The following is a 16,191-nucleotide window of genomic DNA, read 5'->3' as shown; positions in this document are numbered from 1 at the left end:
TATTATTATTATATCATTTTACCAAAGTTAATGTATGTAAGTTCCTATTATAATTCAATATATATAATTCTCTGTTTCTAAATTCAACCCATTTATTTTCATTTATATTACCTAGTATTTATCTTCCCTAATTTTCATACAAGGCGATCTGGTGAAACGGCCTGTATGGGACTAAAGTATCGACGAACCCAAAGCAAAAATAAAACCCTTAATTGATTGCGTTCTAGATTTTATCGTTCACAGTTAGTTGGGGATATTTGTTCGTTGCTGTTCCGGGTAAATTCTAACAAAATTTACATTAGCGAGTCGCACGCGTGTTCGCTCTGTAACTAAACAGACGCGTCACGTTACCAAAATTCACGTCAATTCGATTCCTGCGTTTTGTATTGTATTATTCTACCAAAGGCATAGTAGTCGTAATTACCCATTTACACGCGCCCGCCTCGCATGTAATATTGGCAAAAGGCGCTATCAGGGAAAGTTCCTCAGAGTACGCGTCACCAATCGTTCTCACGAAAAAGAAAAACGGAGAAACGCGGATGTGTATCGATTTTCGAACGTTGAATAAAATTACGGTGCGGGATAATTTTCCTTTGCCGCTTATCAAAGATCAGTTAGATCTTTTACAAGGGAAAAAATATTTCACAACGCTCGATTTAAAGGATGAATTTTTTCATATTCGTATCCACGTGGATTCGGTGAAATATGCTTCCTTTGTCACGCCATTAAGACAATATGAATGTGTCAGGATGCCCTTTGGTTTGAAGGGAGGCCCGTTAAAATTCCAGAGATACATCACGCAGATTTTCAGTCTGTGTCCCCGTGTATCTCGATGACTTTCTGATTGCAACGGTTATTTTAGATCATCATTTAAAAGTCTTACAACAAGTCTTCCGAAACCGATCGGAGATAACCGATCAGAAACATGATAGAACGCGGAGCGATCTAATGCGACACACGACACATGTTTTTCCAAGTCGTCACAAAGTGCAGTGTTTGCTCAATCGTTTGCGAATGATATTTTGAACTCTAAAGTGGATTTTGGTTTTTATTCATATTAAACTAAAAAGTTATTTAATAAAAATATAATCAAACTTCAAGAACAATGAGTAAGAAAAGATCAATTGAAGAGGAACATCGTAATTTTCAAGAAAAATGGGAACTGCAATATTTTTGTGTCCAAAACAAGAATAAAATATTATGCCTGATATGTAAAAACTCTATTTCAGTTGCTAAGGAATATAATCTTAAAAGACACTATGACACAAATCATAAAACAAACTATGACCAATACGTTGCAAAACTTTGTGAAGACAAATTGTCAGAATTGAAATCAATTCTTCAAAAACAACAAAGTGTATTCACTAAATGTGTTGAAGACAATACAGCTGCTGTAAAAGTTAGTTATATATTATCACATTTAATCGCAAGCAGATCGAAACCATTTACTGAAGGGGAATTTATTAGTGAATGCTTAATTAAAGCGGCGGAAGTATTATGTCCAGCACAAATAAAAAAATTTAAAAGTGTAAGTTTAAGTCGAAATACTGTAGCTAGCAGAGTTGATGAAATAGCCGAGAATTTGAGAAATTAACATAATTCAACAATATCAACATTTCAAGCCTACTCTATTGCTATTGATGAAAGTACAGATATTCGAAATATTGCTCAGCTGGCCGTTTTTATTCGCGGATGTGATGTTAATTTAAAAATAAGTGAAGAACTTTTGGAAATCATTCCTATGCATAATACAACCACTGGAGCTGATATTTTTGATGCACTTACGGAAGTTTTGAAGAAGTATAAGTTACCATTGAAAAGTTGGTTTGTCTTGCAACTGATGGTGCACCTACCATGACCGGTATTACTAAAAGAGTTGTTACAAGATTAAAAGAAACATGCAAACAGCATGGTAATAATAATTTTGAACATTTTCATTGTATTATTCGCCAGCAACTACTGTGCTCCAAAGTTTTAAATATCGGACATGCTTTAAAAACGGTCACCAAAATTGTAAATTATATTCGAGCACGTGGACTTAATCATCGTCAATTTGCTTAATTTCTGGAAGATATAGAATGTGAATACACCGATCTACCATATTATACGGAAGTTCGATGGCTTTCGAGTCATAAAGTGTTAAAACGATTCTTCAAATTGTTGGACGAAATCATAATTTTCTTGGAAACAAAAAATTATGAATGTGTTGAATTAAAAGATGGACAATGGATAAAGGACCTCGCTTTCTCAGTTGATATTACAAGTCATGTTAATCAACTTAATCTTAAGCTTCAAGGCAAAAATCATGTTGTTACAACGCTATTTAATAATATTAACGCTTTCAAACAAAAATTATTACTGTGGCGAAAACAAATAGAAAAATGAAACTTGTCTCAACCAAACCGTTTGTACACTCAGCGACAAAAAGATGGCACACCCGTAAATATTGCTATTTCTTAAAACTGTGATGAAATTCGATATGTTTCTCTCCGTGTATGTACTTCGGTGAAGCTTCAAGGTTACTTCCACCGGCGGAGTTAAAGATACCAATAAGGCTATACAGTCAGAACTTAAAATATCTACAGATAAATACTGGAATAACAAAATTAAAAAAATAGATTATAGTAATCATGAGGCCTTTTTCCCCAAAATTAATGCAATTTTTCGAGCCAAACAGATTTCGCATATAGAAAGTATACAAGTTGAACTCGATGAATCAGATATACTGATTAGAAGCAAGGGCGACTTTTCGAAGATACATAAGGCAGCAAATAATTACATTTCCACTGCTCCGCGTGACAAGCTAAATATCATAGGAGTATTCTACGAAGCAATTAATTCACCGCGTTACCTCAATTCCAATACACCTCTCAAACAACTAGATGCTACAGCTGAATCCATAAAAATCAGTTTTCAGAATTCTAAAGACGCGGTATCCACAGTAACACAATTTAATAGAGATAATACAGCCAGTAACCCTAACCCATTAGATTCTCAGCCGCAGCCATTTTGTAACCTTTGGTCAGTTGATCTCATACTTAAGAATCTTCCAAATAAAACGTCGAGTGGCCTCGACAACATACCTCACATAGTCTTAAAACACCTACCGTGAAAGATGAAATTGGATTTAACTATAATTTTCAATAACTCACTGTATCACCACTATTTCCCCATAACTTGGAAAAGGGCTAAAGTTCTCCCAAACTTAAAAAAGAATAAGAAATCCTGTGACCTATCCAGTTACCGCCCTATTAGTTTAACCCCCATCCTAAGCAAAGTTTTTGAAGCAATTATAAACTCAAATATAACTGAATTTTGTAATAATAATAAAATAATCCCTGATCACCAATTTGGTTTTAAACATCAACACTTGACAACTCACGCGATTCATAAACTTATATCAGACCTCAACACACAAGTTGCTAAGAGGCAACAGTTGGTGGCGCAGATGTCTGTGCGCATATTTAATGGTACATTTTCTAACAAAGTTGGTAAAATATTACGTAATAAAATAGAGTCCAATTAATTGATTGCCGAGTATGCCACATCACACATTAACGCCTCATTCACGTTGTTACGTGGTTGAGTTGAATAAATAAGTAAATGAAGATGTCTGTTGTCTAATATTTACTTCCAAACAGTAACACGAGAAGAAAATGTTAGTATTCAACTTATTGGTCGGAAAACGAGTACAATCCTCGAAGTGTAATTTACAAGAATTAACTGACGGGATGTGCGTGCTGAGAAATTCGGTAACTTGTTAACTACTGGTGTCCTAAGGTAATAAATATATATATAGTCTGGGCCTAGTCCTGGGCCTTTGGTCTTCCGTAAAGGAAGGGGTATACATATGACTCGTCAGCGATTTGGAGTTATCCTATGGTAGTCACATTATTTGCGTAGGGTAGTCATCCTCACACCACAGACGAGATATAAGAATAGACCTAACTGCAATGTAATTTTCTATCCCATGCTTTGCGGGCGTTAGAAGCCCCCGTACCATTTCAGTATTCCATTCCTTGCTAGCGAAACCGGTACAATAATTAATGTATGTATGTATCGTTATATGCAATTACGGGTGTGTGTGTGCTGTATGGCATCACGATGTCAAACGTAGGTCCTGAAATAGGAAACTTTTTGTGGTGTGCATTCGAAACAGCGTGATTTTCGTGAGACACCAAGTCCCATAAGATGTTAGGTCTATTCTTGTATCTCGTCTGTGCTGATACGTCACACTCCTGGGGAGCTGAGAAAAGCTCGTCCCTGAGCGTCGTATTATTTATTCTGGTAGAGAGAATGTTGGTTTCTTATTTTTCCTTTTCGATTCCTTAAATCTAATTTTTGGTGATGATGCTGGCTCGACATTATTTACAATTAAGTGGTTTTCTGGTATATCATGTAGTTCTAAATCACGGTTGGCCACATTATTATTACAACGCTTGTTAAAACAATTATTATAAACATTAACATAAGGTTTACATAAGAGTATGCGATATATCTTAAATGTAATTATTGCATATAATATTAGTATGCTAGTAATTGCTGTTAGCGCATATTTAACGAAAGTCCATCGGGTTTCTGCCGCACTTAAGTCTCTCATTCTTTTTTCGATTAAACTTGCTTCCTTTTCTATTGATTCTAGATTTCGTGTGATTTCGTGTGCGTTTAATACATCTGGATGAATTTGTGCATTTCTAATTTCTGGAATTGAAACTACAGACATGTTAGTTGTAATTGTAATGTTGGTTTGAAGTAAGGCTAACTTTAACTCGCTACGTTGAATCTCTATTATACATATATGAGTGTGTCGTGTTTTCTGTATGTCTTTAATAATACCTACACTATTTAATAACAACTCCGTTCGGTGAGACAACTGACGCGCATGGGACACTTGCTGATCAAAATATTGGTTTGCTTCGAAAATTATTTCCTGGAATTATGCTTTCGATATTTAATAATGATATTAAAAGTATTTCAATTGATGTCATTAGATCAGTGAGATTTTGATGTACGATTAGCTTTCATTCTCGATGATGGACTTCGACTGGTCCCATGTCGTCGAAAGAAATATTAAGGAGATCTTAGTAAGTCCTGGTATTATACATTGTCGCTGTCGTGAGTGGCGTCATTGTCTCGGCGATCACGAGAAGTCTGTAACAAATTCGAATTACTTGCGTATTTACATCGATTTACATGGATTACTTCAATTCTATTTCCGCGTTTTATTTTAATAATTTTGTTCGCTCAAAATATTTATTATCTCATAAAGTCCTTCGTATGGTGAAATTAACCCACCCTTGAATTTACGCGATTCTTCTGCTCTTAACCAAACATAATCTCTATTTTTAAGTGGAAACACAGACGTATCTTTATCGTAACGCGATTTTACAGTTTATTTAGCGCAAATTAAATTATTACGGGTCCTGACTTGAACTAACTGGATTTGGGATCTTAGTTTACGCAGAAAGTCGTTATAAGTTTCAGCAGTATTTTCTAAAAGTGATTCTATTTGGAATGGTTTCGACCCAAAACCAAGTTAACATAATAGGGAAGTATTTCACTCCATTGATTTTCATTCTCAGTATTTAATCGTAAAAATTCTTTCAATACAGCGTGCGAACGTTCTAATGAGCCAATACTCTCTGGGTGAAACAATGTAGTTGTTACGTGTTTTATTTTAAATTGTGTGATCAATTCTTATACTTAAAAAGTTTCTATCGTGATCCGTGAGAATTCCTTTAGGGGTACTAAAATTTAGAAAATAGTTTGTAATTAGTTGTTTAAGTATCGAGCAACTATTTTGACTTTTTATGGGATAAGTTTGTATGAATTTCGTAACACAATCTTGTAACGTTAGTACATAGCGTTTCTGGTTTTCTGTCACCGGCAGAGGACGTACAATGTCCAATGCAATTTTTTTCAGTAAAATATTTACGTGTATCTGTAATTTTCATTGGCGCTCGAGCAGTATTACGATTTATTTTTTGGGACTGGCACTTTACACAGTTTTTGACGTATTCTCGGATATCATCATACATACCAAACCAATAATATTTACGCACGATAATTTGTACTGTTTGATGAATTCCGCGATAACCATAATCGAATGAACCGTGAAATCTCTCAAGAATATCACATTTCTCGGACACTGATTCTGGTTGTAAAACAGGCGTTGTGATTAATTTTACACCAATTAAGGCGTCCTGGAAGGTACTAGAAATAATAGATTTAAGTTCTTTTGTTGTTCCTGAGAACAATTGCCTCAGCCATTCAAATGGAATGCAAACTCTGTGTTTGGTTTCAGCGACTAATATTGCAAGCACTTCGTGTAAGTGTGTTTGAAGGTATGTTTCTGAAAATTCGATCGATTCGATAGAAAATGCGATTATTTTCCCACTGTCGTCCTGTAAAGTGTGTAGACAATCCTTGGGCCCTTTCATGAAATGAATCGGTGTTGCGTCCAGTGAAGATTCTTCTTTAAAGTTTATGTGTTTCCTCTGGGCATTGTATTTCAATGACATAAACAGGATTTCTACTTAAAGCGTCGGCATTCTGATGCGTCGTTACCTTTTCGTACAGAATTTCAAAATCGTACTCCTCCGAAACAACGCGCCACGTCATCAATCGTGAGCTTGGGTCCTTAAGATTAAAAAGCCATTTCAATGGTTGGTGATCGGTTATTATTTTAAAATGTTTTCCATATACATAAGGACCGAAGTGTTTCACGCTCCAGACGATGGCTAGGAGTTCCTTTTCCGTTGTAGAATAGTGAGTTTCGGTAGAATTAAGGGTTCAATTAACGAAAGCGACGGGTCTTCTTTGTCCTTTAGAATCTTTTTATTCTAGGACACTTCCTTTGCGATATTAGAGGCATCCGTAGATAAATGAAAAGTTTTATTCTGGTCTGGAAACTGTAGTATACATTCGTTGCATAGGTCATCTTTGAGTTGTTGAAAACTCCTTTCTTCTTCAGGTCCGAATTTGAAGAATACCTTGGATCTCAATAAATTATTTAATAGTTTAGCCTTTTTACTAAAGTCCTTGATAAACTTGCGGTAATAACTAATTAATTTGCTTCGTATCTTTCGGGACAGGAAAATCTTTGACTGCCGTTAACTTATGAGGGTTTGGTTTAATTCCCTTTGGTGTTATTCCATGTCCTAAATATGCGAGTTCCGGTTTTAAATCGCATTTATAGGCTTGTAATTTTTTGAGGTTTTCGTTATGTTGTTCAATGCTTTTTCCAATAACGACTATGTCGTCTATATACACAAAACAGATTTTTCCGATTAAATCACATAAAGCACAGTCAATCGTTCTCTGAAATGTTGCCGGCGCATTTCTTACTTTAAACGACATCCTATTGAATTCATAATGGCCGCGTGGAGTCGAAAAGCCTGTCTTGTGTTTATCGTTTTCTGCTATAGTGGTGAAAACCGCTAGCCAAGTCGAAAGCGCTAAAATAACGTGCGGATCCGATCGAATCAAGAATTTCTTCCACGTATGGTAGAGATAGAAAATCTACAACAACTCTCCGCTTCTTTTTTCCAGATGCGTCGGTCTTTTTAGGGACGACCCATAGTGGAGAAATATAAGATGATGCAGAAAGCCTAATTATATTCTTCGCTAATAATTCCCGTGTCTGTAGTTCTATTTCATCGCGATGACACTCTGGATATCGAAATTGTTTTATTTGAACAGGTTCCTCGTTCGTTGTACTACTAGTATGCTCAACTAATGTAAGTCTGTTTGTGGTAAAGGATCTCCAGGTAGATTATATACAGGGTGAGGCACTAACTATTGCCACCTAGAATAACTTCGAAAGTATGTTAGTAGTAGAAAAGTTTTCGAAACAAAAGTTGCATGGGACAACGGGGGCTGTTATATGACGTTAGTTTTTTGTTGCTAGGTGGAGTCGCTTCAGAGATTTGGAAATTTTAAGTTAATTTTTTACTTAATTTTTTAAGAAGTTTACTGGACAACATGATTCTAAATAGATTTATTTATTTTACGAATCTAGAAATTTCAGAATCACTCCTTTCAAAAGAAAGAACATTAAATTCTAAACTTAAACAACTTGCAGAAAAACACTCAGAAAACACCCCGTTGCATTACTATCAAAATGAGAACGAAAATTACGAAGAACAAATTATCACTAAGAATATGATTCCTGCTAATCGCAAAAATTATGTATGCAACAATTCAAATTCAAAATCTATCAATTTCCCAGGTTCATTTGACAAGTTAGATTCAGTCACTAAAGCATTCAACAAACTTCCACAAAGAGATTCATCTCTGTTGAATACTCCACAAGTAGAAACAGATATTCCTGAAAAATATATTAATACAGGTATCTCGAATTTGTGCCATTACTACGTCTAATTTCAAAGGATCATTTTCAATAACTTATAATCATACGTTTACAAATAAAACATCGTCAAACGTGATCGTTATAATTACAAAGAAAAACGATAATAAAAATAATACTAATCATATTGTATGCACACCTATTCTGCGAGAACAACAGTGTAGTATTAACTTTTCAAAATTTATCATTTCATTCAATCCTCTTCTAACATCTTTATATACAAATGTACCTCGAATATCTAATAATTGTTTAAACTTTAATCCTGGAATGCTTAATTGTGTAGAAATATCTTCTTTTGTAATAGATCTTCCAAAATCATTAAAGCTAACTAAAACTAAAAGTGGTGATAGAACCGATGATAATGAAAAAATTCTCGACAAAATCAAGTTCATTTTTAAACACCAAAATATTACTCTGGAATCCCTTATTACAAACTGTTGCGTCAAAAACTCAAATTCATAATGTATATTTCGATCAGAATAAGAACCAATTTAATGACAGAGGAAAGAATTTTAAATATTCTATACTGCAACTCACAACTTCGAAGAATATGTTAGAAATATTTGTAGAATACGAAAGGAATGTTAAGACTAATATGAATCACGTCTTGGACTTGAGCACAAAGAGAGGAACAGAATGTTGCCAAAATTTCACAAAATTTATATTTTCAATTCACCCTTTTAAACCATCTTCAATGGTCAAACCGAAAGTACACACACATAATGCACTAAGAAAAGAGGCAACTCCGATTCGAATAGTTCTAATATTTAGTAGCAATCGATCATATATTCATAAAAAACAAAAACAGAAAAGAAAATAACCACAGCTATGTTTATATTTATGTGTAATTTGTTGTATATACGTAATGTAAGTTTAGCTTCGCATAAAGAAATTCAGTACTAAACTTATACACGTAACTTACAAGCTACACTGTGTATACCCTTCTTATGATTTATGTATAGGTTATTTAGAATTAATGTTAAATTGTATTTTATACTTTACATGTGTTACTCTGTAATCCAGTATCTTGTAGTTATATTAAATTGAACACTAGCGTCTTCAATTTTATTATAAGGGGAGGTGTTGGATGACTAACCATCTGTTAGTCTTGAATCAACAGAGCGCTAGCCTGATAACTTCTATGCATCCGCCGTTTCTCAAGTACGTTATCCGTCATCGCTTCGCTTTCCATTTCAAAGTCTGGTTTTGTACAAAGTTCGGTTGTTCTCCTATTTAGTTGCTAAGGACCTAAGATCATTCGGCTCCCTCCTAATACTACTGTATGCAAGCTCCCCGGAAAGATGCGGAGGTAAGATCTAATTCAGACACAAGACTCGCAACATCGTTAGTATCAACTCAATTCCATAGTATAGTGTACTTAGTCGTGTCTAAATGCAAGTCGTTTGTTGTAAGCCTTGCAGTTTCTGAAATACATTTATTATATTGTCATCAGTGTATTATTGATTTGCCGGGTTTCCAACACACATTTTTTAATAGAAACTATACCTTCCATTCGGCCATGAGATTTGTCGTTGGGTAAATCTTTGAAAATGCATATCCATTTGTTGCGTATACTCGTATTGTATCACTACTGCGTATCATCGTATCGTCTCACCATACGATAAATTTTCAAACGCAACGATGCAATGCTTGCCTGACCACATTCATACACAACGGTGATACGTAACAAGTGGATACGCACTTTAAAATATTTGTAACCGTGGATCAGTACTAAAGTGTTCCTTTAGTTTCACTCATATAGACAAAATTCACTTGTAGCTATACAAGAAGTATAAATCCACTTCGAATCCCCCAAAGGCGGGCACTTGATTGGTCTGGGCACTGTAATTCCCAATCAGCCGCGAAATTCATCCATGTTGGGAATTACAGTTCCCACCCGTACTGAATGTGTCAAGCTATACTACTGTGATCAAAAAGTAAGGTGAATTTGTTTATAAAATGTAAATTCTTTATTTATTCTTCCAAATCAATTTCATCCCCTTCAAAGTAATCCCCGTCCGATAAAACGCACTTTTCCCAACGCTTTTTCCAGTCCTCGAAACAGTCGGAATAGTCTTTTTCCGGTATAGCCTTCAAGACCTTCTTCGATTCGGTTTTTATCTCCTCAATCGTGTCAAAACGGCGTCCCCGCATTGGCCTTTTGAGTTTGCTGAATAGCCAGAAGTCGCACGGAGCCAAATCAGGCGAATACGGTGGTTGCGGAACGATATCAGTCGAGTTTTTGGCAAAAAAATTGCGCAGAACCAATGCAGTATGACATGGTGCATTATCGTGATGAAGGAACCAAGAGTTGACGCGTTTGAGACACAAAACATTCTTCAAAATGGTTTGGACTGAGCCAAATGATATTCCAACATTATCAGCGAGGTCTCTAATTGTCAATCGACGATTTTCAAGCACCAAATCTTTGATTTTTTGGACGTGGCCCTCGTCGATAGACGTTGATGGTCGTCCAGAGCGCGGTTCGTCTTCAACGCGTTCTCGGCCCGCTTTGAACTCGTTGTACCACTTATACACGTTTTTTTGTGCCATAGTTTGATCACCAAATGCCTTCCGCAACATTTTCAACGTGTCCGCACAAGAATATTCGTTCCGCAAACAAAATTTGATGCAAGTTCTTTGCTCAACAAAATCACCCATTGTAAAAATCGAAAAATTCACTTTTGGTTGTTTACAAAAACACGTGTAACTCGGAGATAATTAAACCTTTTGACAAACAGACGCTTGGCAAATGTCATAGACAGTCCTACCAACGTAGGAAAAAAAATTTACCTGCCTTCCTAATGCCCGGGAGTTATAAATGACAATTTCACCTTACTTTTTGATCACAGTAGTATGTTAATATATAATCGGTCGAACCGATGTAATTCAATGCCGCGTTCACTTCAATTAATTTTCATACGGTCAATTTTAAAGTGACCATATTTTTGGAGACATGTCCATAAAGGGGACAAATAGGGTTATATCCTAATTTTTTCAAAAGTTTAAATAGTTCCCCAGTATACAAAAATAGGGTATTTATTTACAATTGCAAAATAAATGGTTAAAATATATTTCCTTTTAACTGAAATAATTTTTATTTGGTGCTCTTATGTCTCCACTGTAAGTACCCACAAAGCTCAGTTCGATCAGTTGGTTAGTTCAATAGTTATGATTTATTGAAAAAAGGTGGACCCTACATTTCAAACAGCTATAAAATCAGCAATTTTAAAAATGTTAAAAAATCCTTCGAGATACGTTTACATATCGCTAAAGACTACAGCATATCCAAATTTGAACAAAATCCGAAATAGTGCTCAAAAACGAGTCCGATTTCGCGTGGAATGATCCGGAACGGAGTTAACTACATTTTCACAAAATTTTTTGACATATTATCCCATTCTGTTTTTAATGCATTTCATAACTCTTATTTATTCATAATATTTCGTGGCCTATTATTTTTTCCAATTCATTCCATGTGTTCGATTACGTTTATATCTTGTGACCGTGATGGCAAAAACCGGTTTGCACATTCGTATTTAGCTCATAAAGATCTGTCAGTCATGAGGTATTTTATGTGTTGAACAGTATAATTAGACATTTCAGCAAGGATCGAAATAAACGCAGTTAGTTGGGTGTGTTTTTATCTGACAAAAATCCGTATATACGTCTTGTCCTAGAACGAAACGGAAAAGAAAAAATGTCGCTCCGCAACATTGCGGATAGTCCGTCGGGCCTCGCGTAATACTTGCTTTCAGCGTCGAGATTCGTTTCCCACGGTACGCCAGGTAATGTTTTCACCGTCATCTGTCTCTCTTTTGCTCTCCCCACCCCCCTCCGCCTCTCTCTCCACCATCAGTCGCATGCCGTACGCACGCACGCACGCGCACACGTACACACACTGTTTATACGACCGCCTTTGTCACTCATAAGATATAGCGTTTGGTTCTGCTAATGTGGCCACTTGAGATATCACTATTGTATATAATAATTTTAATCATACTTTCAATGCGAAGATTTATCGACATGTTCAATTACAGGACTTTTTACGTATAGGAGTATCAAACATTAAATTTTATGTTTCAAATATTAGCAAACGCAAAGAAATTCTTGATAATAAACATAGGTATTCTTTACTTCGTTTGAAGAAAAAGTAACACAGAACATTACAAAAGTATTGGAACGAATGTAGTAAAAAAATATTTTAAATATTGCCATGATTAATATGTGTAGTCAATTCTAAATGAAATACTGACACTGCGGATTGTTTACTACACGCAGTACAGTTATCATTTTGTTCTTATTTAATTCGTTCATGCTTTCTTAATAAAATGAATTAGTTTTTCTTCCAAATTTATTAGTATAAGTATCGAATGAATTATGGAAAGATAGATTCGTCGATCTAGGCCAATGATACGCTAAGAAAGCCATGTCTGAAGGTTTGCAGTTTCGGTTATATTGAGCGTTAACTAGTCATTAATTAACTAGCCGTGCGCATTAACTAACGTTTACTAGTATTTAAGCAACTTCTGCTTCGAGTAATAAAAATGCATTCTAACACTGGAACCCTCTATAAGGAGGTAAATGTTTCTGGAGACAGAGCAAATATTTTGAACCAAATTTTTAACAGCTCATGTATAGAAAAAATTAAATCTGCTAAATAAATATTTTAATGTTGATTACATTGATATCGATATTACTTCATATTGTTTGTAATGCTCAAAGTAAATAAATATCAACAATCATCTATAGCTTTTGTCCTGATCAGTTTTACCAAAATACAGTACAATGCGTGCATTAATATTAATATTCCTTTATATTGTTTTGTGGTGCTTAATGTTCGTATTCTCCTAATTGTTTGGGACCCTTAATGCTCATTCTCTCATATTTTTGTCTATCACTCAAGATAAATGAAACATTTCATATAATACATGTATTAATAATATAGTTCCTTCCTATTTGTCTGTAGAATTTAAGATAAATTAAACACCCTGTATAAAACAGATTGGCTACTTTTCTCATGATTGGCTCCATAAACATAGACTATGATCTATGTCCTAAGTCTATGGAATCTCATACAACAACAACGATAAATCTTGATCGTAAACCAGCTCGGTATATGTGAAATACTCACGGACTGGCACTTTCTTCGGATCAACGCTGCTCAGACGCTTCTCGACTTTGTCGATTCTCATTCTGAGTTGGCTGCTTCTATCAGCAACTGCGGTCAGCTCACTAGTAAGATCCGCGAATATATCCTCGGCATTAATCAAAAGGGACGCAAGCTGCTTCAGCGAGGTAATCAACGCACCATTCGCAACCGTCTCCAACTCTACGATCACTGGGCAACGCCGAGGGGCAGCCCCAACGGGCATATGTCCGCGGCACATATATTGCGGTTCCACCCTTCGTAACACGAATGGCATGATTTTTGGGCCAAAAAACACCTGCACTCATAACACTAAATGGCCAGACGATACTCTGATTCGTCATTAGATGATGATGACTGTGGTTGTTGGGAAACACTGGATGATTCTGAGGATCGACAGATAACCTGTACTTTCACGCGAGTATCTCGAGAACCAATTCTGCGACTCCATTTGAAAACTGTTCGAGACTCGAAGTTCTAGACACTGCACTCAACACACTGTTTTTTACGTGGATGCGGCTGTTACAATATTCCTTGATTCTTCAAGTTCGATCTTCCAATTAAGATGCATCACTAGAAAGATTGGTGAAACACTCCGTTGATCAACGAGAAATTTCTTTCATTAACAAGGATTCGGTAGCACGATCGACATGATTTAGACTGAGGTATGAAGTGCCACGCTCAGTTAGAAGTTTTTGACATGAATGAAACGATGGACTCAAATAACGTTACATAAACAGTCTTAATTAACTTTACATCTTTGGAATGATGACTGATAAGACACTTGCACGATGGATACGAATTTTAAAGGTTACCAACATAATTAGACGGCAGCATGAATTTTAATTAGGGGATATACTAATAGTAAACGGTGACCTGTTGAAGATTAATTTATTCGTCACTTTAAATCTTTAACTTCACACGCATCACTAAAATGATCGATAAGGCACTTGGAAGATCAATGAAAATTTTACTTGATTCATTACAAATTTTTAAATAAAAAAATGGACGACAGACAGCACGCATGGATCACAGTATGAAATTTCGTTAAGGCACTATAACACTAAACAGTGAAACGAACCGAAAAAAACACAAAATAAACGTCCACCCGGCGCGATAACTGAACAAAAACTGCTGCGTACGGCACTGCAGCACTATGGGCACTGCGAGCAGTGACGCCAGAAGCGTGGAACTTCGTTCCCTCTCTATAACCTACCGGCGTCTCCCACTTTACTTCCACCGTTCTGACACACAAGCATACCTCTAGCCCTGTCGTGTGCGCTGCCCGTTCGGGTGTTTTCGCCGACTATCTGCGTCACCCAGCAACGTAAATAATGAGGAAACCTTGGAGAAACCCTATTCGAGAATCCCACTGGGCCGAAAATTCACGTTTCCGACGCGATGCCCAGCAACCTAAACGCGTGAGCAACAATCGGAAGACCCCGTTCGACCCCCACTGTGGCGGTTTCACTTTTTATATTTAATTATTTTATAATTTCACTTTGTAACCTCAGTAAAATAAAAACTTGAAAATATTAATTCGCGAAACATTTAAAAAGAAGGAAATAAATTGTTTCCTCTTCAATATTTAAATTTTATATTATATACATACGTATTCTGTTATGTATACAAAAATTATTCCCACAATTAAATGTTACCGTTAATTTAACTATTGCATGAGATTAAAATATTACGTTATAAATATATCTTCATTCGTTTTTAAGGTTATAGCCGGATCGGGAGGTCAAAAGTCCCTATTTAATAGCATGCAAAAATTCTGTAAAAATTCTGATAGGTAGTAGTCACTGGGGCACATGTTAAAAAACTTAAAAATAAAAGTGTTGGAAATAGATTTTTTCTCATCGAAGTTCTAACAGCACCATATGTATCCTTTCACAGTAACGACATACCATCATACGTAATATCCTCAATTTTTTGAAGATTTTTTTATAGAGTCCGCTGTAGCTTTAAAAATCAAAGGCGTTTTTTCCGTGAAAAAAGGACTTACAGGTATTTTAAATGTTTGTACTTCTTTTATTAACCCTTTAACGCCTAGTGTTGCACCGGTTCAACACTGATTCTAAAAGTGTTTTACTCGACTCAGGGGTACTTGTGTAATATGCTTTATTACAGCATATTACCTGCTTAATGTAATAGGACGAGGGAACTTAGTTTTTTATAGGTTTAGGCTCAAGAAAGAAATCATCCGCCGAGGGATTTTAGTACCGATAGTATTAGATAGTTAAGATTTAAGTTATTTATAAGGTTTATTGTGAAAGGTGGGTAGATGTAGAACTTGTGATTCCATCTACCTGCCTTGGGCCTCCACTCGCAGCAACCTCCTCGTGGTGAGGCCTGGGCAATCGGTATTGTCATCGGCAAAGTACTGTAAACTCAAGACAATATCGAGCTAATGGCTGCGAACTTCCAATCTATCTCATAAAACCACGTTCTATATTACATCGACCTAGGATTATTTTAGAAATCGATATGAAATTCAAAGTGTAAAAATGTCTAGTACTTTGAATGTTTTAGAAAAGTATTCGAGATAAAGATGTATGGAACTACTGAAAATTACTTTAGATTCCTTTTCCTTATTCTGTAAATTCTTTGATTGGAATATGAATGTTGCTGGAAGTATGAACATTTTCACAGGACAATGATATAAATGGAA

The 16,191-nt window shown here is 35.7% G+C and overlaps 1 protein-coding gene across 1 annotated transcript in view; it reads right to left on the bottom strand.

Annotated features, from left to right (window-relative positions):
* LOC107194624 (serine-rich adhesin for platelets) overlaps nt 1-13,809 on the bottom strand; it is a 73,969-nt gene extending 60,160 nt beyond the window's left edge. Inside the window, exon 1 of the mRNA XM_015584270.1 lies at nt 13,503-13,809. Coding sequence (XP_015439756.1) covers nt 13,503-13,794 — 292 coding nt within the window. The 5' untranslated portion in view covers nt 13,795-13,809. The remainder of the gene's footprint in view (nt 1-13,502) is intronic.
* Between the last annotated feature and the right edge of the window lie 2,382 nt (nt 13,810-16,191).

Source organism: Dufourea novaeangliae, unplaced genomic scaffold, assembly GCF_001272555.1.
Source record: "Dufourea novaeangliae isolate 0120121106 unplaced genomic scaffold, ASM127255v1 scaffold8, whole genome shotgun sequence".
In the NCBI taxonomy this organism is placed as follows: Eukaryota; Metazoa; Arthropoda; class Insecta; order Hymenoptera; family Halictidae; genus Dufourea; species Dufourea novaeangliae.
Note: the sequence above shows the minus strand (reverse complement) of the source record. Positions and strands in the feature narration are given on the sequence as shown.